At 47.2% G+C, this 27477-nt stretch overlaps 1 protein-coding gene across 1 annotated transcript in view; it reads left to right on the forward strand.

The window, feature by feature from the left end:
• The window catches only part of Hck (HCK proto-oncogene, Src family tyrosine kinase), a 35693-nt gene extending 12591 nt beyond the window's left edge, over window positions 1–23102 (forward strand). The window contains exons 3-13 of the mRNA XM_070007025.1: window positions 2544–2604; window positions 2876–2975; window positions 3881–3979; window positions 5811–5914; window positions 8455–8604; window positions 8918–9070; window positions 11421–11600; window positions 13142–13218; window positions 16042–16195; window positions 19176–19307; window positions 22599–23102. Of these exons, the coding sequence (XP_069863126.1) occupies window positions 2544–2604; window positions 2876–2975; window positions 3881–3979; window positions 5811–5914; window positions 8455–8604; window positions 8918–9070; window positions 11421–11600; window positions 13142–13218; window positions 16042–16195; window positions 19176–19307; window positions 22599–22801 (1413 nt within the window). The 3' untranslated portion in view covers window positions 22802–23102. The remainder of the gene's footprint in view (window positions 1–2543; window positions 2605–2875; window positions 2976–3880; window positions 3980–5810; window positions 5915–8454; window positions 8605–8917; window positions 9071–11420; window positions 11601–13141; window positions 13219–16041; window positions 16196–19175; window positions 19308–22598) is intronic.
• The last annotated feature ends 4375 nt before the right edge of the window (window positions 23103–27477 follow it).

Raw genomic sequence — 27477 nt, forward strand, 5'->3', positions numbered from 1 at the left:
TAGCATGGAAAGAGCCAGGATTCAAGATGCAAGTATAGTGGTTGCCATCATCTTCGTAATGGTAAGGACCTGAGAGCCAGCAGTGGCTGGGAATACTGACAGCAGCCGGGGCAGTGTCCCATTGCGCTTGCTGTGATCCAGACACTGGGTGGGTCCTAACCAGCCAGTGCCCAGCAGCAGGACTTAGGCCCCTTACAGCCAGGAGGCTTGAGGCCTAAAGAGGTCACACAGTGCAAAGCCCGGGAGCCCCGACTTTGCAGCCCCAGAATGTAGAGCTGTTCCGCTTTGAGGCCCTGTGGTCTGCCCCCTCATCTGAAATTGCTGTTGCGGAGTCTCCTGAGGTAGGGTATGTGCCCCCATTTTGTTCCGGTACCTTAGGGTCTGGGAATGTACCTAGAACGTATGAAGTCCTGGGTTTGACTCCTCAGTACCACATAAGCAGAAAAACCCAGAAGTGGCACTGTGGCTCAAGTAGTAGAGCACCAGCCTTGAGCAAAAGAAGCTCAGGGGCAGTGCCCAGGCCCTGAGTTCAAGCCCCAGGACTGGCAAAAAAAAAAATTATAGAGTCCTGAGACTCCATCAGTCTTCCTCCCTGGATTCCCAGCCTCCCTCATAGCTTGCTCCAAACATACCTGCTCCCTGCACCCCTGTCAGCTTGTAGAGAATAAAGTAAAGCCACGACCCCAGGCCTCTATCCTTGCTACCACCTCCCTGGTATGAGAACCCCTGGCTCCCTCCTGCCCTGTTGCCCTTCTCCAAGGGTACTTCCTAGCTCTGGACAGTTCTGGAAAGGAGAGAATGATGAGACAGCTGCCTTTCTTTGCACTTGACCACTGTAAGGACAGCCTGAGATACTTTGAGCAGTCACTCCTGGGTCTGCTCCTCTTCTAAGCTGGGTGGTCCCCAGGGCCCCTTCTGTACTGAGGCCCCCCGGGCTCTCAAAGACCCTCTCATTTGTCACAGACAGGAGGCGAAACACCCCCACTACAGACACACACAAAACCAGTCTCCGTCCTATCTGGGCATGACACTAAAAGGATGCAATTTTCAGCTAATCCTTGTGCCCTCCTGCGAAGCTGGCTCATAGGGGCTCATATCAGTTTGAGAAGCCCTGAAGTACTGCTCAAAACCTTTGTGAATCTTCCCAAGTGTGTTTGTTCCGTAGTGTTTCCTAAGCTATTCCCTTCGAGTAAACGTCTAATGACATATGTAGCACAAGTCATTAAAAATTTAAAAAAAAATGTGCTGGATGTCAGTGGCTCATGCCTGTGATCCTAGCTACTCAGGAGGCTGAGATCTGAGGGTCATGTTTCAAAGGCAGCCTAAGCAGGAAAATCCATGAAATTCTTTTTTTTTTTTAATTTTTTATTTGTCAGTTGTGAGGTTTGAACTCTGGGATTGAGCACTGTCCCTCAGTTCTTCAGCTCAAGGCTGGCACTCTATCTCTTGAGCCACAGTGTCACTTCCAGTTTTCTGAGTGGTTTATTGGAGATAAGAGTTTTATGGACTTTCCTGCCCGGGCTGGCTTTGAACTGCAATCCCCAGATCTCAGCCTCCTGAGTAGCTAGGATTACAGGCATGAGCCACTGGTGCCCGGCTTCTCCAGGAAACTCTAATTAACCACCAGAAAACAGGGAGTGGCGTTGTGGCTCAAATGGTAGAGTGCTACCCTTTAGCAAAGAGCTCATGGACAGCACTCAGGCCCTGAGTTCAAGCCCCATGATTGACAAGAAAGAAGAAAGGAAGAGAGAAAGAGAGAAAGAAAAAGGAAAGAAAGAGAGACAGAAAGACAGAAAGAAAGGAAGGAAGGAAAGAAAGAAGGAAGGAAGGAAGGGGACAAGTTTACCCCTTTAGTCAGGATCTGAGAATCCTAGTTCAAAGCCAGCCCCACCAGAAAAGTCTGTGAGACACTCATGTCCAATTAACAGCAAAAAGTCAGAAGTGAAGGTGTGGTTCACGTGATAAAGCATCAGCCTGGAGTGGAAAAGGCCAAGAGGGAACTCAAGGCCCTGAGTTTGAATCCCATTACCAGTACCAAAAAAAAAAAAAAAAAAAGTCAAGCCAGGCACCAGTGGCTCATGCCTGTAATCCTAGCTAATTAGGAGACTAAGATCTGAGGATCATAGTTTGAGGCCTAGACAGGAAAGTCCATGAGACGCTTTTCTCCAATTAAGCACCAGAAAACGCCCAAAGTGGATCCGTGGCTCAAGAGATAAAGTGCTTGCTTTGAACATAAGAGCTCAGGGACAGACAGCACCCAGGCCCTGAGTTCAAGCCCCAGGACCATCCCACACATTAAAAAAAATAATTAACCCAGTATCCCAGTATTCTCCAGTATCTTCAAGACCAAAGGCAGAGGCCATAACTCTGATCCTTATTCTAGCTGTGCCCCCAAATAGGCTGTGTGACCCAGGTATGTTCTGACCCTTCTCCAGGCCTCTTCCTACGACACAGGGCCTAGGATGAGACATTCCTGGGTATCCTTTTCCACCACAGGCTCCTCACACTCTCTGATTCATGGCATTCTTCCATCTCTTCTTCAGGGGCCAAACACCAACAATGGTAAACCTCCAGGCTTTGCGGATGATGATTATCAGGAAGCAGGTGGGTATGCACCAAGCAGAGAGGGTTAGGTTAGGCCCTCATTCAAGACGAGAGTCAAAACCATCCTTGAAAAATTCCTTAAATGGTCTCTGAAGTTCTTTGCCCAGGCTCTGGGGTTTCTAGATCCCTTGCTTAGTAGCATGAACAAAATTGTCTTTAGACTTAGTTTGTGGGCTCCTCATTCATAGCAGAGCTGGGGCTGGCAAGGGGCGCCCCAGGCTGTGGGAGGCCTGGGATAGAGCCTTACCACTCCCATCTCCCTTCCTGGCAGGCTCTGAGGACATCATCGTGGTTGCCCTGTATGACTATGAGGCCATTCACCGTGAAGACCTCAGCTTCCAGAAGGGGGACCAGCTGGTGGTCCTGGAGGAGTGAGTCCCCAGCCTGCTGCCCTAATACGTACCCACCTCCAGTGTCCAGTTAGACTCCTTTTTGTGCTTCAATAAAGATCCTGATAGGACCAGGTGTGGTGGTACATGCCTGTAATCCTAGCTACTCTTGAGGCAGAGAGGAATAGGAGGATCAGAGTCTGAGGCCAGCCCTGGGTCAAAGCACAAGACACTCTCTGCAAAAAAAAAAAAAAAAAAAAAAGGAGAGGGGGGAGCCTGGAGCTTGGTTCCAAGAGGCAGAGCACAAACCACAGTACCGCCAAGCAAATAAAAAGGACCTGATTGACTCTCTTGTGTAAGGAGTACATGACCGTGGAGAGTCTGAACATAACCAGGGAGAAGGTTTGGGCCCACCCTGGAAGTTGTGCCCTTACTAAGGCTACATTTCCAAAGTACTGAACATGTGGAAACACGCCTTCCCTGGGCTCTGGTTATCAAGCCTTGGGCTTGCATCTCTGAGTTTGTTACCTTCGACTTCTGGTCTTTGCCATCAGGGAGTGGGAATAGGGTCCAGGATATTCTGAATCTCAAGAAGAGAAGTTGGTTCTGCATGGGCAGATCTTGGGATCCAATTCCCCCTCCTGTCCATCACAGTGGACACTAAGCGCTGGCTTAGCTTCCCACACGCTCATCCCTGCCTTGATCTATATGTCCAGGAAGAAGAGAGGCTGAAGCCCAGACTGGGGCTGTGAATCAGAGGCCAGGCTTCCCTCCAGACCCCCGGGAATCAGGGTCAAGGTGCACAAGCTAGGGGCCAGGACAGTCACCTCCCGCCCCTTACTCTCCGGATTCTGTAGTGGGGGAGAGTCTAAGCCAAGAAGTGGGCCAAAGGGGACTGAAGGATGGTCGTGCTGCCCCCTGAGCCTTTTTTCCCTCCTGTCCTTCAGGTCTGAGGATTGGTGGAAGGCGAGATCCTTGGCCACTGGGAAAGAGGGCTACATTCCGAGCAACTATGTGGCCCGTGTTAACTCTCTAGAGACAGAAGAGTAAGTATTCCATTCCAGGCTTCTAGAAGGAAGTGTGAGTGGGGCCAACCTGTTCCCATTCCAGGACCCTGCACATCCATCTTCCCTGCCCTGCTTAGCACACCTTCTGAGGCGCTTGGCTTTGCTGGCTCCATCTTCAGATTGTAGAGAAGCCTCTCTTAGGTGGATACCTCGTAGCTCTTTCTTGTAGAAGCAGTGATGTTGCTTTGCTTGTTGGCATCTGCACTGTCTGCCTCTGTCTGCCTCCATCACAGGATGAGGGCTCCTGCTCTGGGCTGTTGAGATTTCAAACCTGCCTTTACAACTTCCATCTGTGCAGCCCTGGGAAACGTACTTGTCCATTCAGTTCTTTGTTTCCTTGCCTATAAAATCAGAATAATAAAGGTGACAATTTCATAGAGTACTTGGGTCATCCGTGGCTCAGGCCTGTAATCCTTAGCTCTTTTTTTTTGCGGGGGGGGGGGGGGGAGGGTCCGGTCGTGGGGCCTGAACTCTGGGCCTGGGCACTGTACCTCAGCTCTTCAGCTCAAGGCTAGCGCTCTACCACTTGAGCCACAGCGCCACTTCCGGCTTTTTTCTTTTTGCTTATGTGGTGCTGAGGAATTGAACCCAGGGCCTCGAGCATGCAAGGCAAGCGCTCTACCACTGAGCCACCTTCCCAACCCAGTAATCCTTAGCTCTTTAGGAAGCTGAGATCTGGAGGATCAAGATTCAAAGCCAGCCCTGGCAGAAAAGTCCATAGGATTCCATCTCCAAAATAACCAGTGAAAAGTGGGGCTAGAGATGTAGCATGAGCAGTAGAACACCAGCAGAGCAAATAAGCAGAGCAAGTATGAGGCCTTGAGTTCAAACCTCAGTACCAAAAAATCAACAAAACAAAACAAAACACCTCAGTGGGTATTAGCTGTTTTCCTATCCTGTTGATTACAGAGGAAACAGGAAACAGAGGCCCAGAGAGGGAACACAATTTGCTCAAAGCTACACAGAAGGTTTATAACAGGCCAGGGGCCTGCTGACCTGTGTTCTGGGGCGTTTGCAATCACAGTATGTGAGCTGTTCCTCACCTTGGTGAGGATGGGAATACACTCAGCAGTTAGGACTGCTTCATCCAATATCCCAAATATCCAGGAAGAATGAGAAGTCCCCAGGACGTGGTCTGAAGTTTAGGGGTTTTTTTTGGTGGTGGTGGGGTCTAGCAAGAATGGGGGGTGGGTAATACTGGGGCTTGAACTCTGGAATTCACACAAAGCAGGCATTCTAACTCTTGAGCAAAACCCTTCACCCTTGTAAAAATCCTGCAAATCTCACCTTTTAGCTCAGAAATTTATGTGGGAAAGGGTTGGCTGAAGCAAAGCAAGCTCAGGCCTGCGCTAGGAAGACCACCAGGGTCCCTCCCCATGGTCACATGACACTTGTGGAATCTGCAGAGCTCAGATGCCTGATCACAGTGGATTAAAAAAATGGCCTCAGCCAGGCGCCAGTGGCTCACACCTGTAATCCTAGCTACTCAGGAAGCTGAGATCTGAGGATCACAGGCAGGAAAGTCTGTGAGACTCTTATCTCCAATAAACCACTCAGAAAACAGGAAGTGGTGCTGTGGCTCAAGAGGTAGAGCACTAGCCTTGAGCTGAAGAGCTGAGGGACAATGCCCAGGCCCAGAGTTCAAGCCCCATGATCAACAAAAAATAAAAAAAATAAAAATCCTACAGTGAAATGCTGCTGCTGCAGGAAGCCCAGCGTGTGTATCTGGCAGGTGCCCTGTGAGAGCCAGAGCCATCCCCTCCCCACCCCCAGCCCCTTACCCAGTTTCACTGTGTCTTCATCCCATCAGGTGGTTCTTCAAGAAGGTCAGCCGGAAGGACGCAGAGCGACACCTACTAACTCCAGGCAACATGCTTGGCTCCTTCATGATCAGAGATAGCGAGACCACCAAAGGTGACAGCTGCCCTCCCCACTTGGTTCTTAGCCCTGGGTTCCATTCTACCACCCTCCCTTGGGAAATGCAGAACAACTCAGCCAGAGGTTCATGGCTGCGGCTTGAAGCAGGGACTGCTGGGGTTCAGTGCCTGGCTTGGATCCTCCTTAACCCTCGTAGTTGCAGATTTAGGTCAAGGGAAACAATCACAGCATGGTGTTTGGGCCTTGAAAACACACACACACACACACACACACACACACACACACACACACACACACACACACACACACACACACACACACACACACACACACACACACACACACACACACACACACACACACACACACACACACACACACACACACACACACACACACACACACTATCCTGCCGAGACCTGACCTTGAAGCAGGGACTGCTGGGGTTCAGTGCCTGGCTTGGATCCTCCTTAACCCTCGTAGTTGCAGATTTAGGTCAAGGGAAACAATCACAGCATGGTGTTTGGGCCTTGAAAACACACACACACACACACACACACACACACACACACACACACACACACACACACACACTATCCTGCCGAGACCTGACCTTCACTAGCCTGTATTTTTAAAAAATCCATCACAACATATATGTCTACAGACTGATTGCTCCCCACACAAGGAAATGGAGGGGGGTGGCGGGGGTACAGGGAGACTAAGCCAGACTCTTAAATGCTTCCTGGAGGCAGGTACATGGTAGAAGACAGAATTCAGATGCCTGTGCTAGGAGGGCAACTAGAGCAAGAACAGGGCCTGGAAATGATCGGGTAATTTACCCCACATCAGCCATGTTACTTTCCCAAGGACATGCATGCAGGATGCTGGTGATTTCAAGCCTTCCCTGCACAAAATACCTTTGCCTGTGAGACGTGGGTTTACATTCAGAACTGCAGGATCCACATGGACCTGTGACCTCACAGTATTGTGAAACAAACTGTTTGGGGGACATTGCTGGAAGGCCCCTGTGTGGCTGCCACTTTGCCCTGGCTATCTGAATTGGTGAGGCCTGCAAGCCGGTGTTGCGGTCACTGTCTGTTTAGACTGGATTTTCTCCCTCCCAACAAACCCTTCCATCACCCACACCACCCCCAGGAAACTGGGACAAAAAGTATAGCCACATACAGCCCAGGGAAACTTCTCTTGAGCTATGTCCAGAGCAGCTGGAAGCCAGCTGGTCCATCCTGCAGACAGGAACAGGGAAACCAGGAAAAGGAGCTGGATTCAGCATTCACAGCCCTTCCGAAGTTGGGGCGTAGTGGGGTGACCTGCAGCAGGTAGCCCCTCAGTCCCATCCTGCTGCTTTCCATTCTTCCCACTCCACACATCAGTCAAGCCAGCCTCACCTGGACTAAGGCAGAGTGGTGAAGGGGGTCTTGGAGCCAACTACCTGGGTTTGAACCCCAGTTGTGTCATGTATCAGCTGTGTGACTACAGGTGAGTTGTTTCACCTCTCTGGTCCTCAGTTTCTCATCTGTAAACAGATTTTATAGTAGTATAAAATCTGAACCCCATGAAGTCCTTTGGTATAACAAATCATATCATTCAGCAAGGCATTGGTGGCTCATGCCTGTAATCTTAGCTATGCAGAAGGCTGAGATCTGAAGATCGCAATTCACAGCCAGACCAGGCAGGAAAGGCCATGAGACTCTTATCTTCAATTAACCACCAGAAAAAAAATTGGAAGAGGAGCTGTGGCTGAAAGTGGTAGAGTGCTAGCCTTGAGCAAAAAAGCTCAGGGACAGTGCCCAGGCCCTGAGTTCAAGCCCCACGACCACAAATAAAATCATATCATTCAAATAATTATAACATGTATCCAAATGAATGTTATTCCTGTTCATTGTTCATTCATACTTTGCCTGGCATGTGTGGTCGACTGTTAGTCATTCAATAATATTTTTTTTTGGGTCCGGTCGTGGGGCCTGAACTCTGGGCCTAGGCACTGTCCCTCAGCTCTTCAGCTCAAGGCTAGCGTTCTACCACTTGAGCCACAGCACCACTTCTGGCTTTTTTCTTTTTGCTTATGTGGTGCTGAGGAATGGAACCCAGGGCCTCAGGCATGCAAGGCAAGCGCTCTACCACTGAGCCACCTTCCCAGCCCTCATTCAACAATTTAAACTCCCCCCCAAATCCTATTTGATACTGTGCTATCATGAAAAGAAGTGGGTGGCATGGTCAAAGGCACACAGCACTACTGTTTGTCTTTTACAAGCATTACTCTTTGGATCCTCAGGCAATGGGATAAGGTGAGCAGACCTAGCTCCTCCCATTTTACAGATGAGAACACTGAGGTGCCCAGAGGTGATGAAGTCACTCACCCTAGGTCTCACAGCTGCACATGTCAGACCCGGCCCGAGCACCTAGCCGGCCTGTCCACCCTCACTCTAACTCTTGCCTGCTTCTGGCCAGGTGTCCAGATGATGCCAGCAGTGACCTTAGAGGGTATCAGGGTGTTGGGCACGGGGTGGTCAGGCCCTCGGGTGCCCTTCTGAGGGGATTCTCTCCAACCAATACAGGAAGCTACTCCTTGTCTGTGCGAGACTTTGACCCCCAGCAAGGAGACACAGTGAAGCATTATAAGATCCGGACGCTGGACAGCGGGGGCTTCTACATCTCCCCAAGGAGCACCTTCAGCACACTTCAGGAGCTTGTGGACCATTACAAGAGTGAGTCCTGCCAGAGGCCACACCCCCTGCTGATGGGCCAGACGCATGTCCCTTCCACCCCCTCACCCACTCAGGCCTTCCTCACTCTCCCAAGATGGATGGTCTATAGATTCTCCCAAAGACTTAGGCTTGTGGTGCCAGAGGGTGGAGGACACTAAGAGGTCATGCTCTGCTCTCTTGGGAATGTCCCTGATGATGAACGCAGGTGGCGCCTGGACCAGATGAGAGGGCACCAGTTAGGAGGTCTCCAAGAAGATCTCTGGCTGCCTGTGCAGCTGTGTGGCCCTCAGCAGACCAGGGGATTCTGTTTCAGAGGGGAAAGATGGACTGTGCCAGAAGCTGTCGGTGCCCTGCAAGACCCCCAAGCCACAAAAGCCATGGGAGAAAGATGCCTGGGAGATCCCCCGGGAATCCCTCAAGCTGGAGAAGAGGCTTGGAGCAGGGCAGTTTGGAGAAGTCTGGATGGGTAAGGATCCTGGGCCAGAGCCCACGAGCCCAGCAGGGAGGGGTTGGCAGGGACAGGGAGAGGCAGAGGGAGGTCAGGAACACCTTGTGGGCCATACCACCCCAGCAGAAGAGATTTGAATAACTGTAAATGACCAATTCCTCTGATAACAAACCAAATTGTCCTGCTATGCAAACACTGTTTTGCCTCAAGCTCAGGCCACATGGGCCCAAAACTTCCTTCTAGTCTAGGAAGTAAATGTCCTGGAGTGAGCCTCCCCTCTCCCTTACACCCCTTATGAACCTGGACAATGTTCCAGGTGGAGTCGGTATAGTCAGGGGCCTTGTTGGATGAGAAAAATTAACTGTGGGAAAACAGCTTGGAAACTTGCAGGTGAGTTCAACACTGGCAACCGAGGGCCACGCCGTCCTCGTGGCCTGCCACACATCCAGCAGCATGCTAGATGTTATGCAGCACCCAGAAGGCACATCCCGTCCCTGCTGTTCTTGTGCTTAGTGCTTACCCCTGTGTTTACTACTCTACTGGGGGCCCTCAAGGAAGGGAGACAGCCTGAAGGGATGCAAAATTCAGCCTGAGAGAATAAGCTCAAAATGCATGTTTTTCAAGCAGAGTGCAGTGGTACACACCTGCAATCTCAGAGTTTGGGAGATTTATGGAGGCAAGGGATCATAAGTTTAAGGCCAGCCTGTGTTATATAGTGAAGCCTTGTCTCAAGATACAAAACACAAAAAGAAAACGTGTACTTCAATTACATTTGTTGTGGGCCTACTATGTGCCAGACATTGCCCAAAAGGATGACTATGGAAAGGAAAATAAGACAGATCTGAAAGGTAAGACTGGAGAACCAAACAAAACAAAAATGTCAGGATGGGTGCTCATGCCTGTAATCATAGCTATTCAGGAGGCTGAGATCTGAAAATCACAATTCAAAGCCAGCCTAGGCAAGAAAGTGTGTGAGGCTCTTAACTCCAATTAACCACCAGAAAACCGTAAGAGCCACTATAGCTCAAAGTGGTAGAGCTCTAACCTTGAGCAAAAGAGCTCAGGGACAATGCCTAGGCCCTGAGTTCAAGGCCCATGACAAAAAAAGGGGGGAGGGAAAGAAGAAAAAAAAAAAAGAAAAAAGTCATAGGAAGTACTAAGCTCTTAGTGCAGGAGATGATGATTCTGGATTATAAGATTGAGAAGATCCCAGAGAGGAAGCAGAATGAGATAGGTGCAGGAATAGCATTGCCCGGTGGTGTAGTGGATGGTGGGGATGTGAGGGACTGAGCTACATGCATAGGCATTAAATAAGTGACAAAGTTTGCTGGGTATCGAGGCGGGATTGGAGGAATAGTGATTTCAATGTGAACTGTTAAGGCTAAGGTGGTGCATGGTGTGTGTGTGTGTGTGTGTGTGTGAGAGAGAGAGAGAGAGAGAGACAGACAGACAGACAGACAGACAGAGACAGAGCCAAGTGGTAGATGAAGGTTACTTTTTTGGTGGTAGTGGTGGTCATGAGGCTTGAACTCAGGGCCTGGGCACTGTTCCTGGGCTTTTTTTGCATAAGGCTAGTTCTCTACCACTTGAACTACAGCTCTATTTCTGGCTTTTTGGTGGTTAATTGGAGATAAGAATCTCACAGACTTTACTGCCTGGTCTGGCTTTGAACCCAGGATCCTCTGATCTCATCCTCTAGAGTAGCTAGGATTACTGAGGTTAGCCACCAGCTCCGGGCTACATTTTTTTTATTTAGAGAACTTTACTAGTTTCTTCAATCAAACTCACGTAGATAAGACCTTACAAATATAGTACATCACCCCTGTACAAGTGGAAACATTTAAGTGTGTGTGTACCAGTACTGAAGCTTAATTTAAGGCCTGAGTAGTGTCCTTTACCATTTTTTTTTCACTCAAAGTTGGTGCTCTACCACTTGAGCTACCTACTTCCAGCCTTTTGGTAGTTAACTGGAGATAAGAATCTCACAGACTTTCCAGTCTTGGCTGGCTTTGAACAGCAATCCTCAGATCTCAGCCTCCTGAGTAGCTAAGATTATGAGCATAAGCCACAGGTGCCAGGCTAAGTTTCTCATTTTTTGATTAAGGTTCTATTTTACTATACTCCCTCCAAAGGGAGTATTTATTATTTCAACTTTGCAGAGGAGGAAACTGTAGCTGCTTAAGTGCCCACACTTAGGAAGTAAGCAACCAGCCTCCCAGTGCCCCACCCCTGTCTGAGGCCAAAGCTGGTATCTGCTTCCCTCTCTAAGGGAAGGCTGCCCGGGGGAGGTGAGCCCACAGCTGGCTTTTCAGGGTCAGGGGTAAGGCAATGGATTCTAACCACCTTCCCTGCTGGCCGCCCTATCCAGCCACCTATAACAAGCACACCAAGGTGGCGGTGAAGACCATGAAGCCAGGGAGCATGTCGGTGGAGGCCTTCCTGGCAGAGGCCAACCTGATGAAAACCCTGCAGCACGACAAGCTGGTGAAGCTGCACGCCGTGGTCACCCAGGAGCCCATCTACATAGTCACAGAGTTCATGGCCAAAGGTGGGTGTGCTGGGAGCCTGGGTGTGGCCCATGCTGGCCCACTGCACACTCAGAGGCAACCTTGACATGAGTCTCATGGCTCTTCCAACAAGTCCTCATGAGCACGAATGGCCAGTGCTGGTTCATTGGGTGAAACCAGGTGAAAGGATCTCAGGGAGAGAGTACCAGGGGACTTTGAAGGAGGGTGGTGAGCCAGAGCCCCATGGGAAATGCAGGGAGAGGGGAAGGACTTTGTTACGGGTTTGTGGCAGATATTGTGATTGAGCTATGTCAGAAAGGTAGACAGACATGCTTACCTCGTTCTACAGTGTCTGAGTTCAATGAGTAGCAATCAATTCACAAGCAACATCAATTTTGTTGGGGTTAATTTGTCAAGTACTATTGATTTCATTTGATAGCCACAAGCCATTGGCAAACAGGTTTTTGTGGGGGGGAGGTTCAGTCTTAAGAACTAGTTAACTCTCAGATCATACATGCAACTTCACAATGAAGGTTATAGAATGGCTTCAAAGAGTTAAAGAAGCTACAGGGCTCCCTGGAGCCTTACTAAAGGCAAGGAGTTGATACCCATACAAATATGGTTAGGTAAGATAGTAACACAAAGAACTCAGTCACATAGCTGGTTGGGCACTGGTAACTCATGCCTGTAATCCTAGAAGCTCAAGGAGCTGAGAACTGAGGATCACAGTTCAAAGCCAGCCCAGGCAGGAAAGTCTGGGAGACTCTTATTTCCAATTAACTACCAAAAAAGCTGAAAGGGGAACACAAAGAGGCCCCAAGTTCAAGCCCTGCAACTGACCAAAAAAAAAAAAAATCTAGCTACTCAGGAGGCTGAAATCTGAGGATCATGGTTCAAAGCCAGGTTGGGCAGGAAAGTCTCAAAAGATTTTTTTTCCTCCCATCCTGGAGCTTGACCTCAACACCTGGGTGCTGTCCCTGAGCTCTTCTGCTTAAGACAAGCACTCTACCATTTTGAGCCATAGCCCTACTTCAGTTTTCTGGTGATTAGTTGGAGATAAGAATCTCATGGAGGGGTTGGAAGGTGGCTCAGTGGTAGAGTGCTTGCCTCGCTTGCATGAAGGCCTGAGTTCGATTCCTCAGCACCACATAAACAGAAAAAGCCGAAAGTGGCACTATGGTTCAAGTGGTAGAGCGCTCGCCTTGAGCTGAAGAGCTGAAGGACAATGTCCAGGCCAAGAGTTCAAGCCCCACAACCGACCAAAAAAAAAAAATCTTATGGACTTTCCTGTCCGAGCTAGCTTTAAACTGGGAGACCTCAGATCTCCACCTCCTCAGTTGCTAGGATTACAGGTATGAGCCATCAGCACCAGGCTCCTAATTTCTTTTTTTTTTTTTTTTTGAGGTGGGGTCTTGCTAACATTTTGCCCATGCTGGATTGAAACCACAATCCTTCTGACCTCCACTTCCCAAAGTAGCTGGGATTATAGCATGAGCTGCCTTGTATAGCCTGGGAAAAAAGTTTTGATCACACACTAAAGTTACAGGAGTGGTCAGTATTCCTTCTTTTCTCCCCCACACAGGAAGCCTGCTGGACTTTTTGAAAAGTGATGAAGGAAGCAAACAGCCCTTGCCGAAGCTCATTGACTTCTCTGCCCAGGTGAGTGTCTGAATAGGGAGGTGGGAGAGGATAATTCAGTTATTTATCCAAGACATACAATAATAACAAAAATAAAAGTTAACAATTGTTGAGTGCTAGGTAAAAAGTTTAGGAGTGGCTGGGAATGTGGCTTAGTGGTAGAGTGCTTGCCTAGCATGCATGAAGCCCTGGGTTTGATTCCTCAGTACCACATACACAGAAAAGGCAAAAATGGCTCTGGGGCTTAAGTGGTAGAGTGCTAGCCTTGAGCAAAAGAAGCTTAGGGAAAGTGCCCAGGCCCTGAGTTCCAGCCCCAGAACTGGCAAAAAAAAAAAAAAATAGTTTAGGACCCCATAAATCTCAAAATCCACAGATGGCAAGAGCCAGTGTGGTAGTGCACACCTATCATCCCAAGTCTGGAAGATGGAGGCAGGATTAAGAGCTCAAAGCCAACGAGGGTACTTAAGCCCCTGTTTCAAAAGAACAGCAATAAAGGATGTAGTACTTGCGAATAAGCGATGCATATCTTCCCATAGACTCTAAATGATCTCCAGATGACTTATGCCTAAGCTGATGTAAATGCATGTAAATTCGCTGTTCTACTGGGCTGCTCAGGTTGACAAGGAAAAGGTCTGTAAGGGTTCAGTGCAGATGTCCTATCCTATAATCTTTTCTACGTGTACTTGGCTGAGTCTGTGGAAGCAGAACCAGATCCATGGTGGCTGAGTGTTCATTTTTGTGTGTAAATTCTAAGGCTTGAACTCAGGGCCTGAGTGCTGTCCCTTAGCTTCCCCTAACCCCCAAGGTTAGTACTCTACCACTGGAGACACAGCTTTCTTCTGTTTTTTTTTTTTTTTTTTTTTTTTTGGTGTTTGTAGAAAAAGAATCTCACCAGGTGCCAGTGGCTCATGCCTGTAATCCTAGCTACTGAGGAGGCTGAGATCTGAGGATCTCAGTTCAAAGCCAGCCTGGGCAGGAAAGTCCATGAGACTCTTATCTCCAATAAACCACTGGAAAACCGGGAGTGGCACTGTAGGTCAAGTGGTAGAGCGCTTGCCTTGAGCTGAAGAGTGCAGGGATAGCGCCCAAGCCGAGTTCAAGCCCCACAACCGACAAAAATAAAAAAAAGAATCTCACAAACTTTCCTGCCTGGGCTGGCTTTGCACTGCGATCTGCAGATCTCAGTCTCCTGAGTAGGTAGGTTTTACAGGAGTGAGCCAGCAGTAGCCCATCTCAGATTGCTCTTCCTATGCACTGACCCTGTCCATGCTCACTCATGTCATCTCTACAGAGTGGAGGTTTTGTTGTCCATTCTCATATAACAGACCACCCCAATCTTAGCAGCTTGCAACAGCACCAGTTAATATTTCTCATGATTTTGTGTGCTGGCTTCCGCAGCTAGGGAAACCTGAGGTGAAGTGAGGTGCACCCTGATGGGTGCTTCCCTGGGTGAAGGGTTGGGGAGGACTTGGCATCCTCCAGGTTTTGTTCTCAAGTCTGGACCTCAGATCCTACTGCCTCTGGTGCCCCCTGCTGTCCACTCTCTGCAAGTTCACCACTCTCAGTGTGTGGGTCCTGAAGTTGTGAGGTGTCAAGAAGCAAGGAGGGGTACTAAGTGGGGGTGGGGGTGGGGGGGACACGGTACAGCCTAGGTTTAAGTCTCACATTCAGAGTTTTCCTGATTCAAACACATGTCTACTCTGTAAAACAGATCATCATGATTCCTGCCTCAAAGAACTCCCAGGCCTGTTTGTAAACTGTCAAGTGCTGTTCTCTGGGTAGCAAAAGGTTCTTCATCCATTTCTTTTGTCCAAATGCTTGAAAGAAAAACATTTAGAAGGCACAATCACTTGCCTTTCTACCAGAAGCTTCTAGAATCCTGGAGTCAGAATCCCCTCCACAGTCTGCTAATCACACAGCAGCCACAGGATCTTAAATGTACAACAGATCACATCATGCGCTGCTCAGTCTGTTTTCACAACTCCAGCCTCCTTTCCTGGCCTGCCAGGCTGTGACTGGTGGCCCCTCTCTTCATTTCAGTGCTCCATCTTCTGCACAGCCACCTAGCCTCCGTGCTGTTCTGTGAACACCCAAGCTCATCCCTATCTCTGGGCCTTTGCACCTACTGTTCTCCATGACTAGAACATTCTTATTTTTACCATCATTGCAATCTTCGCTAAAATTCCACCCCCACAAAGTAACTTCCTCACCACCTAATCTAACAAGCTCTCTGCACTTCCTGTCCTGTCTTCCCTCTTGTCTTTTCCTCTATAATGCAGAAACTGGGCCTGACTCACCACCCATATATGTCCTGCTCAGACTGGACACTCCAAGGATTTGTGTAATGAACAAATGAATTTTGCCTATCTAGGCACAAGAGATAATGCCAAATAATGCAGGATTCTAGGTTTTCCTCAGAAGGGGAAGTAGTGAAAGTTCTCATGACATCCTGGAGAGAGAGAGAGAGAGAGAGAGAGAGAGAGAGAGAGAGAGAGAGAGAGAGAGAGAGAGAGAGAGAGAGAGAGAGAGAGGATACTACATAAATTAATCAGCTGCCTTTTTCATTGAGGACATTTCAAAGTGTTCTCTTGAGTTTCAGAACTCTAAAGAAGCCCCTCAAACTGAACCAGGCCTTGAGGAAATACCACCCCCCCCCAACATCCAGCCTGGATGGGTAGAGAAATGTCAGCCTAATCCTAGGACCCTTTGGACAAAAAAGGGGGAGGGGAGCTGTGTAGATTTTTTTTTTAGTTTTGTCCCACTTGGTCATGGTCCCTTTTGCTTCTGGGTAGGAATCTCCTGGGGTGGGCAGGTCTGAGGATGAGGGCATCTGTTTGGATGCAGATCGCAGAAGGCATGGCCTTCATCGAGCGCAGGAACTATATTCACCGAGACCTCCGAGCTGCCAATATCTTGGTCTCTGCATCGCTGGTGTGTAAGATTGCCGATTTCGGCCTGGCCCGGATCATTGAAGACAACGAGTACACGGCTCGGGAAGGTAAGGAATGCTGCCCACGTGCCTAATTGGATGGGCTTTATGTGTTGAGAGTGGATGCCTGGAAAAGGCATCCATCCCAGTGTGACCTCTGCATTATTAAGCTCAGGAAGTGGGTTCTTGTGCAGAATTTCTTGGACCTGTCTCACTGGGACTTCAAGAGAAAAATTGCAGAGCAGTTTGAGATGTAAAGATCCATTTTAGACTTAGGCAAGTTCATGATGAAATGAAAGGTAAGAACAACTTTGGGCACAGTAGACAAAAACTGCCCCCACACAGTATATGCAAATTGTAGTTTAGTCACAGAATATAGAAATGACAAGAATACACCATTACCACTTACAAGTAAACAATGACTCTTGAAGACACAATATTAAAAAGTAGCCAGACAAAAACAAACAAAAAAACAGTAGAAAGCTGGGAGCTGGTTGCTTACACCTATAATCCTAGCTACTCAGAAAGTTGAGGTCTGAGGATTGCCATTCAAAGTCAGCCCAGAAAGGAATGTCCCAGAGACTCTTATTTCCAATTAACTACTAGAAAACCAGAAGTAGCACTGTGGTATAGGGCTAGCCTTGAGCAAAAGAGGTCAGGGACAGTACAGGCCCCCAGTTCAAGCCCTATGACTAACAAAAAACAAACAAAACAAGCAGATACTGATTAGTTCTATTGATAATGAAACTCAAATGCAGCAGCTCCAGGGGCTGGGAAGGTGGTTTAGTGGTAGAGTGCTTGCCTTGCATGCATGAGGCCCTGGGTTCGATTCCTCAGCACCACATACACAGAAAAGGCCAGAAGTGGTGCTGTGGCTCAAGTGGTAGAATGCTAGCCTTGAGCTGAAGAGCTAAGGGACAGCTCTCAGGCCCAGAGTTCAGGCCCCACGACCAACCAAAAAAAAAAAGTTGTTCCATAGCAGCAATAGTCCTAATAATAAAAAAAGGAAAAAAACTTTAATTAATGTCCACCAATGGATGAATAGATAAACCATGTGGACCCTCCAAACAATGGAAACTAACACAGTCATAAAGTAAAATGACATATGGAATGATGCTAAAATCTACGTGAGCCTCAACAATGTCATGCTCTATGAAAACCCAGGCTGTACATTTCCCAGTGTTTGCAGGATATGAATCACTGGCTGCTTAGGGCTGGGACAGGAGCTGGCAAGAAAGGAAGTGAGTGCTATGAGGTGTTTTGGAGGTGTGATACAAAATGTCCTAAAATTCACAACTTTGTGAATATTATAAAAAGCTGTTAAATTGCACTTTGAGTGGATTTCATGGTCTATGCACTAGAAGCTGTAAAGGGGAAGAATGTAAATTTCATTTCTGTCCACAGAGGTGAGAACAGGCTGGAGGTATTGATGGGGAGATGTGGGATGTGGAAGGGACCTCCTAAAATACTGAATGCATTCTCCTCCAGAATCAGAAGGTGAATACAAGGACATGTACATACGTACAATCTGAATGTAGCTTGCCCAGATGGCTCAAGCCTGTAATCCTAGCTACTCAGGAGGCTGAGATGTGAGGATCATGATTCAGCCCAGATGGAAACTCTGTGAGACTCTATCTCTAATTAATCATCAAAAATCCAGAAGTGGAGCTGTGGATCAAGTGATAGAGCTCTAGCCATAAATAAAGAGGCTCAGGCCCTGAGTTCAAGACCCAGGACCAGCACAACACACACACACACACACACACACACACACACACACACACACATATACACATGCATGTATACCTATGTACATGCACACACAAAAAAATGAGACTACTGGTGCCTTAAAGAGTTGCATGCTTTATTTCATATTTGTCATGACTTATAAAAAAGAAAGTTTAAACTCAAAAAGATGAAAGTAGATGGGGCTGGAAAGGTGGCTCAGTGATAGAGTGATTGTCTCTCATGCATGAGGCCCTGGCTTCAGTTCCTCAGCACCACATAAACAGAAAAGCCGGAAGTAGCACTATGGCTCAAGTGGTAGAGTGCTAGCCTTGAGCTGAAGAGCTGAGGGACAGCACCCAGGCCCAGGGTTCAAGCCCCATGACCGACCCTCCCCCCTAAAAAAAGATGAAAGTAGAATGTATAATTCCTAAGACAAGAGAGAATAAGCAGAAAACAAAGAAAATTATTGAGATCCAAACTTAAGGAAAAGACACACACAAATAGATGTAGGTGCACACACATACACACCAAAAAATCCCAACACTTAATTCTATATTGATTAAATATATAATATTATGACTGTAATGTAGGTCTTACCAAATTCCAAAGGTCCTGACTTATCTTGGCTCAACATATGACTCTTTGACTCTATAATGGTATAAAACAATTACATTTGGAAGGAACTCTAGAGGTCTACCATTTTGAGTTTGGATCTCTGCTCTAGTTTCCCATCAGCCATTGGAGGCTGTGATGAGCCTGAGCTCCCACTTAGAGGGCAAATATCTGAGACTCTCTCCCTCTTAGGCTCTGTGTGGTTCTGCTGGGGTGTTTAGTAGGTTAGCTGTATTCAATGCACTATGGATCTTACAGACCTCGATCACCAGTCATAATGTAATTGATACGAACACTGACAGGTGGAGGAAAGGGAAGAGGGAGGAGACCCTCCAGAGCCTGAGGCAAACCTCTGAGGCCCCCACTGCCAGGGTATTAGCTGTGAGCTGGACTTATGGCTCCCTGAAGACCTCCTGTGATTTCTAGGACCCTCCCTTTCTAAGTTACAGTTCGATGGGACGTGAGCTCAGTCAGGGCAGTGGTCCCCCAAAGAGGGCACCCTCCGGTGCCACATTCCCTGCCTACTCCTCAGGCTTTCACCATCTGTCTTAAAGCTTCCACAAAGCAGCCATGTGGCAGGGCCATTGCTGTTCTGCAGGGGGCAGCTGCTGGCTGCTGTGGCCCCTGCCCTGTCCCCCCACCTTTGCAGAGGCTCAGCCCTCGCTGTTCCCCAGACTCCCCTTGACTCTACTGTGCTATAACCCTGCAGGGGCCAAGTTCCCCATCAAGTGGACGGCTCCCGAAGCCATCAACTTTGGCTCATTCACCATCAAGTCAGATGTCTGGTCCTTTGGTATTCTGCTGATGGAGATTGTCACCTTCGGCCGGATCCCTTACCCAGGTAGGGAGAGGGGCATCAACTTGGGGCTGTTCCAAGAACCCAGCCTGGCAATGGTCTATCTTTTTAATGTGTCCATGAAACAGATCTTAAAGGATCCATCACATCCATCCCAGGAGACCATGCAGAGGCAGGCAGGCACAGGAGAAAGATAATTACAAGGTTTATTAGAGGAGCCATATTTCCCCCAGAAAGAGAGAGAGTTCATGGTGACCTCCACTATCTAGGTAGCAGGGTCTGGGGTAGGAAGTGAGGGAGATGGGAGTTCAGGTGGGTCTGGGTGGAAGGAGAGGGAGGCCAGCTATATGGCGGGAACTCCAGGGCAGGGAGGAGCTCAGGTCTGGGTGGAGCTGAGGACCAAAGATGGGTATAATGCTTACATATCTTGGTCTTCCCTCAAACTTCCTTCACCTTTCCCATTTCTATTAGATGTCCCACCATCCATTTACCAAATCTTCCTTGAACCTTCCTTCTTTCATATGTGTGTGTGTATCTATCTATCTATCTATCTATCTATCTATCTATCTATCTATCTATCTATCTATCTATCTATCTATATATGTATGTTTTTATTGTAAAAATACTGTACAGAGAGGTTACGTTACATGAGTAAGGTAATGAGTACATTTCCTATCCAGCATTCTTACCTCCTCCTTTGTTTTTCCCCTACCATCCCTTCCCTCCCCACCTCCCCAACCCAAGTTGTAAAGTTCATTTTTATACATATTTTTATTGTAAAAATACTATACAGATGGGCTGGGAAGGTGGCTCAGTGGTAGAGCGCTTGCCTTGCATGCATGAGGCCCTGGGTTCGATTCCTCAGCACCACATAAGCAAAAAGAAAAAAGCCGGAAGTGGCGCTGTGGCTCAAGTGGTAGAGTGCTAGCCTTGAGCTGAAAAGCTGAGGGATAGCGCCCAGGCCCAGAGTTCAGGCCCCACGACTGGACCCCCCCCCCCAAAAAAAAATACTGTACAGAGAGGTTACACTTACATGAGTAGGGTAACAAGTACATTTCCTATTGAGCATTGTTACCTTCTCCTTTGTTTTTCCCTACCATCCCTTCCCTCCCCACCTCCCCAACTCTTCCCCCCCCAACTTGTAAAGTTTGTTTTCAACATAGTGTCTTGTACATCTCATTGTTACAATGGATCAACCTGTATCCTTATTTAAGCATTTTGTTATATCCCTTCCCCTCCCCAAATTATAAAATGTATATACAAGATGCAGGACACTGGCTATAATCAAGAAATCTAGTAACAACAGATGCTGGAGGGGGATGTGGCCAAAAGAGAACCCTACTGCATTGTTGGTGGGAGTGTAAACTTGTTCAACCACTTTGGAAAGCAGTATGGAGGTTCCTCAAAAGACTCTACATAGAGCTCTCCGATGACCCAGCATCCCTCTTTTGGGCATTTTCCCAAATGATCACAAACAAGGTCATAACCAAAGCTATGAGCACAACCATGTTTATTGCAGCATTATTCACTATAGCTAAGATATGGAACCAACCCAGATGCCCCTCAGTAGATGAGTAGATCAAGAAAATATGATATGGATGGATGGATGGATGGATGGATGGATGGATGGATGGAATGGAATTCTATCCCTCCATCAGAAAGAATGACATCACCCCATATGTTAGGAAATGGAAAGACTTGGAAAAAATTATACTGAGTGAAGTAAGCCAGGCCCAAAGACACATAGGTCTCATGGTTTCCCTTATTTGCAATAAATAGTTCATGTCTAGGACAAGCAAAACAGGTCAAAAGCTATGTACATATGACCATATAAGATGATGTTAAGCAAAATGAACCCCAAGACAAGGATACAAGCGGTTTTTTTCTTTCTTGCTATTTTTTAAATATACTTTCAATGCACTATGTGATTCTTTTTTTTTTTTTTTTTGGTCAGTTGTGGGGCTTGAACTCTGGGCCTGGGTGCTCCCTCAGCTCTTCAGCTCAAGGCTAGGGTCTACCACTTGAGCCACAGCGCCACTTCCGGTTTTCTGAGTAGTTTATTGGCGATAAGAGTCTCACAGACATTTCCTGCCCGGGCTGGCTTTGAACCATGATCCCCAGATCTCAGCTTCCTGAGTAGCTAGGATTACAGGCGTGAGCCACCAGTGCACCAGTGCCTGGCTGCACTATGTAATTCTTTTGTTTCTTTTGTCTGTTCTTCCCTCACAGTATAACCCCTCTTTTCACTGTATCTGAGACCTGTGTCCTTCATCTTGAACCTTCCTGCTTTCTCATCCGTCCCCCACAGCCAAGCAATCACAAGCTTCTGCCTTTTGACTCTAAAACAAAGCCCAAGCCTGCACACTTTTAACTTACCACCTCTGCCCACATCCAGATTGTAAGAGCACCTTACATGTGTCTTGTTAGTCCTCCCTTTGCTCTCCTGTAAACCAGGTTTTGTTGTTCATTTGTTGTTATTTTTTGAGGCAAGGTCTTACTCTGTGGCTGAGATTACAAGCATGCACCACGGCATCAGCCTTTTAAAACCTGAGGTGTTATATAGACATCATGTAAAGATGTTTAGGAAGTACTCATATAACTAAGTTTGGATGTCAAGACTGATAAAATTGAAGATGATAAGCACTTAATTCTTAGAGCTAACTAAAAGCATTAAACAAGAAAAGGGCCTTGCTCACAGGGTGCCCTTGAGTCTGGCTACTTGTTTTGTGAATACACTCGTGAAAAAACAGGTAACAGAACATTGACCTCCACTTGACTGCATGAAGCTGCAAGTCACAAAAATAACAGGGGCAGAAACAATAGACAAGTTATTATTCCTCATCCCAAGAACTCTGGCACTGTTGGGGCTAGTTTCTTTGTGCTTATCTTCCCCATGTGGTCAGATGGCTGATGCAGCTCCAAGAACTGCATCCTCTCTCAGTGTCCAAAAGAAGTAGGTGTGTCTCCCAAAGCCTCCATTTTAACCTATGAGGAAAAACAAATCTCTCAGCAGACTCCCCTTCCTCCTTCTTGGCCAAACCTGGGGGTCAGGTCTAGGTCCTGGCAGCAAAGGGCCTGGGAAAAGGGTTGTCTGGTATTTATGATGGGAGAAGACTGATGGCTATTAGGGGAAAGCCAGTTTTTATCCACTCTATGTTCCTGTTTCCCAATCCTCCTTTCTTCTTTTCTTCTTCTCTTCCTCCTCCTTTATTTTTTGCCAGTACTAGTGTTTGAACTTAGGGTCTTACATTCGCTAGGCAGATGCTCTATGGTTGTGCCATCCCCTACCCCCAGAACCCCCAATCTTCCTTTCTTAATTACATGGCTCCTTCTTAGGGATGTCAAACCCAGAGGTGATCCGGGCACTGGAGCATGGCTATCGGATGCCTCGACCAGAGCACTGTCCAGTGGAGCTCTACAACATCATGACACGCTGCTGGAAGAACCGCCCGGAGGAGCGGCCCACCTTTGAGTATATCCAGAGTGTGCTGGATGACTTCTACACAGCCACGGAGAGCCAGTACCAACAGCAGCCTTGATGGCAGGGCAGGGCGGGACCTGAGCCAAGATGGTGTCTATGCGGTAGCTCCAGCATGGCCTACAGTCCTTCACCCTTCCCTCTCCCCACTCACCCTTTGCTCCAGCCACATCTTCCTCATTTGTCAAGCGGGTGGGTTAGACTGGACAATCTCTTCTTGACTCTAGTAATCTGCAATCTCAAGAGATCCCAAAGTGATATTTCTGTTGCTTGATATGGTTGAATTCACTGTAGTTTAGATATTAAAATTTTTAAATAATGAAAATAAGTATTTAAATAAACGATAAAGGCTTTACTAAAAAGTCAGCTTCCCTGTCCTTCCAGTTCCAAATTTCTTGCTATATGACAAATCAGAAAGGGGAAGGATGTTCCCAGAGATTGGAAGTGCAAAGAAAAGCAAGATTCAATGTTCATAGTTTTCTTGTTTTTTTTTTGTTATTGTTGGTGGTGGTAGTCTTGGGCTTGAACTCTGGGCTTGGGCATTGTCCCTGCACTCTTCAGCTCAAGGTGAGCGCTCTACCTCTTGAGCCACAGTACCACTTCCGGTTTTCTAGTGGTTTATTGGAGATAAGAGTCTCACGGAGGGGCTGGAAGGGTGGCTCAGTGGTAGAGCGCTTTTCTTGCATGCCTGAGGCCCTGGGTTCGATTCCTCAGCACCACATAAGCAAAAAGAAAAAAGCCAGAAGTGGCGCTGTGGGACAGCACCCAGGCCCAGAGTTCAGGCCCCACAACCAGATCCAAAAAAAAAAAAGAGTCTCACGGACTTTGTTGCCCAGGCTGGCTTTGAACTGTGATCCTCAGATCTCAGCCTCCTGAGTGGATAGGATTACAGGCATGAGCCGCCGGTGTCCAGCAATGTTCATAGTTTTCTGAGTGTACTAAACAGTGGCTAGCTATGTTGGTTTCCTATTGGTACTATGACAAATTACCCCAAGTGTGGTAGCTTAAAACAACAGTTATTCTCTTAAAGCTGTGGAAGTCAGAAGTGTGAAATGGATCAGTAGGACTCCATTCATTCAGGAGGCTCCAGAAGATAATTTGTTTCTTCACCTTTTCTGGATTCTAGAAGCTTCCTACAGTCTTTGACTTATGGTTCTTTGCCCATCATTCCAAACTCTACATCCTTCACCACAACTCCTGTGACCTAAGTCTCCTCTTTCCCTCTTTAACTTCCCTTTTTAACCTGTCACTGTGGTGGACACAGAATCTGTAATCATACATTTCCCTCAGGCTGCTGGCTGCCTGCAGCCTGCCATTTATTTTCCAAGATCAGACAACCATGGTTGTAAAATGCCACTGGTGGTCCTGAGAGTCCTGGGGTCTAGAGACAGATGTGACTGCTGAGAGCTATCTGGTACCTTGAGTAAGAAGTTTTCAAGAGGGGAGGGAGCTGACTGACAGGAAGTAGAGGGGACAAGAAGCAGGAACATTTGTTGCACGTTGCCTCAGATGAAGTTGCTGGCACTTAGCTTTTGTGGTGTGAGAAAGATAAGAAGAGGTGGGTGATGGGCTGGGGTGCTGTGGCACTTTTCTATGTTATTGCGTCCCTTGAAGGGTCTATGTCACAGTAACCACAAGGTCACATGGAATCCTATTACACCTACTGAGTTGCTTCTACAGGAGCCTAAACTTAAGAATTGGGTATAAAGCCAGGCACTAGTGACTCACACCTGTAATTACAGCATCTTGGAAGGCTGAGATAGAAAGGATTGAAGTTCAAGGCCAGCCCAGGTAAAAAAGTTTATGGGCCTCCCCTCCCCCCTTCTTGAACAATACCTGGATAATGTAGCATACTCCTTGCATCCTAGCTTTGTGGGTAGTATAAGTAGGTGAAGTTCAGTCATGTGTCCTGACAGGAAGCAAAACCCTATCTCAAAACTAACAAGGAAATGGGGCTGGAGGTGTGGCTTGATGCTAGAGTGTCTGCCTAGTAAGTGTGAAGCTGAGTTCAAATTTCAGTGCCACCAAAAAATCTAACTAAACAAATAAAATTTTAATAAGAACCAGGCATAAGAACAGCAGAAGGCCGGGTGCCACTGGCCATGCCTGTAATCCTAGCTACTCAGGAGGCTGAGGTCTGAGGATCACGATTCAAAGCCAGCCTGGGCAGGAAAGGCTGTGAGAGACTCTTATCCCCAATTAACCACCAGAAAACTGAAGTGGCACTGTGCCTCAAGTGGTAGAGTGCTAGCCTTGAGGTGAAGAGCTGAGGGACCGCGCCCAGGCCCAGAGTTCAAGCCCCATGACTGACAAAACAAAAAACAAAACAAAAAGAACAGCAGAAATTTAGACTAGATTATTTAAACTTAATGGGGGTGGCAGGGCAAGAGGGATGACAATGTCTGTTCTTCCTGTTTTCATATCAACCGAAACAGGAGATTTCAACAATTCTGAAAAGGCATGGGGCTTTCTCCCCATCAGCAAGGAAGCAGCTTTGCAGCCAGGTCACTAGGTTGGATTTCCTTTGAGCCAATTGAGTTCTGGCAGTTTCTACCTAGAAATAGCATAAGATCTCATAGGTGAAGGACAAAGACCCCGAGACTGACCCCCTACAACACACACACACACACACACACACACACACACACACACACACACACACACACACACACACACACACACACACACACACACACACAGCATTTGAGATGCTAACTGCAAGCTGAGATTATTTTACTTGTGTTTTTGACCAACTGGCCAGAAGGCAGGATTCTTAGAACCTTCCCCTTGATACTCAAGGAGCTCACAGAACTAAGGGAAAGACAGATTGTTTGAAGAGATGTATAGAGCCAGGTCTGGGAGGAGTTGCTTGGACCTTCCCTGTCCTCTCTACACTGGCCACATCCAAAAATCATAATTTCAGCTATCTGGCAGCTCTCTGAAGACTATCCTTTTGGGGGCTCATGGAGATTTCATTGGATAGCTGTGATTGCCCATAGCCTGGGCAGGGAAAGCCAGCAAGGCTTGTCTATTTAGGTTTTTTTTTTTTTTTTTTTTTTGGTCTTGGCCTCTGCACTACTTTCTATACTTCACCGGAATGAGGAGGGTCATTTCACCTGCTGGAGGTCAAGAGCAGGTCAGGTGATTTCTTTATAGCCAATTCCAAGACAAAAGCTATGGCCAGGCTGGGAATGTGGTTTAGTGGTAGATTGCTTGCCTAGCATGCATGAAAACCTGGGTTTGATTCCTCATACCACATAAACAGAAAAGGCCAGCAATGTGGCTCAAGTGGTAGAGTACTAGCCTTGAGCAAAAAAAAAAAAAGAAGAAGCTTAAGGATAGTGCCCAGGCCCTGAGTTTAAGCCCCAGGACTGGCTGGGGTGCCAGTGGCTCACACCTGTAATCCTAGCTACTCAGGAGGCTGAGATGTGAGGATCACAGTTGGAAGCCAGCTCAGGCAAGAAAGTCTGTGAGACTCTTTTCTCCAATTAATCACAGAATAAGTTGAAGTGGCGCTGTGGCTCAAGTAGTAGAGCACTATCCTTGAGCAAAAGGAACTCAGGGATAGCACCCAGGCCCAAAGTTCAAGCCCCAGGACTGGCAAAAAAAAAAAAATCTCAGGGACAGTGCCCAGGCCCTGAGTTTAAGCCCCATAACTATCCAAAAAGAAAAAAAAGTGTATTTACATATGATATATAACTACATCTGATAGAAAATGTATTACATATACATATAACATCACAACTTCCTTAGTAACTTTCCTCTTGCTTTTGGCTTAGGAGTTGTTTTTGGGTATCTGAAAGTAAAGCCCAGGGTTTTGCAGTTGAAATTTGCCTTCATAATTTGGAGTATATTGGATTATTGCTCAGAAATACACAGGAGGGTAGCCATGCCTACACCACTGATACTGAGCTTGGCTGAGAGACTTGCTTTGGGCAGTGGGATGTGAGATGTATTTTGTGGGACTGGGCTTGCCCTCCATCTAGCCTTTTGTCTTGTAGAGAACATGGCCCACGGAAGATCTGGACCCAGCCTGAAGGCTGGCTCTAAACCCAGACAAACGCATCACATGTGGACATCTGAATGTGAAATAAATACTTTTACTATTAACCTCTGCATTCCGAGTTTGTTTTGCTACATGGAGTTATAGGAATAACTGAACAAGCCATGATCTTACAAGTTAGAGCCAATTGTTATGTTCCATGGACATATCAAGTCAATTCCTGCCCTTTTATGATTATCAGCTAAACTGAATTATCTATCTCTCTGGTCACAGAAAAGACAGATGAGAATAGAATAGATAGTATACCAAAAGAATAATTCATAAGGGTAAAAATTCATCTGAGCATTTGCTTCAGCTCAGAAATTGAGATCATTTGTGGAGCTTTGTTTCTTACCAGTTCACCTTAGACAGACAGAAGTAGTAAGGAACAAGCAGGTTTTTTCATGATTATGAGTTCAATCTCTGAGACTGGCAAATTCTCCTGCTTCTCAAGCTCCCCCCTTCCCCCAACCTTATGAACAGTATCTGATCCTGGGATAGTTGCATGGGTCACAGGAGTTGATGATAGTGGTGTTCCAATGATCTATTACTGCACAACAAACCATCTAGATTCAGCTGGTCAGTGTTTATCGTGAGGACTGATGAGGTTATTTACATGATTAGAATCAGTAGGTGGCTCAGCCTAGGTTGGGTTGTTCAAGGTTGGTTGCCTTCTTGAGTAGTGCTCCACTGCA

This window comes from Dipodomys merriami, unplaced genomic scaffold, assembly GCF_024711535.1.
Source record: "Dipodomys merriami isolate MVZ:Mamm:240054 unplaced genomic scaffold, mDipMer1.0.p SCAF_7, whole genome shotgun sequence".
Taxonomy (NCBI): domain Eukaryota; kingdom Metazoa; phylum Chordata; class Mammalia; order Rodentia; family Heteromyidae; genus Dipodomys; species Dipodomys merriami.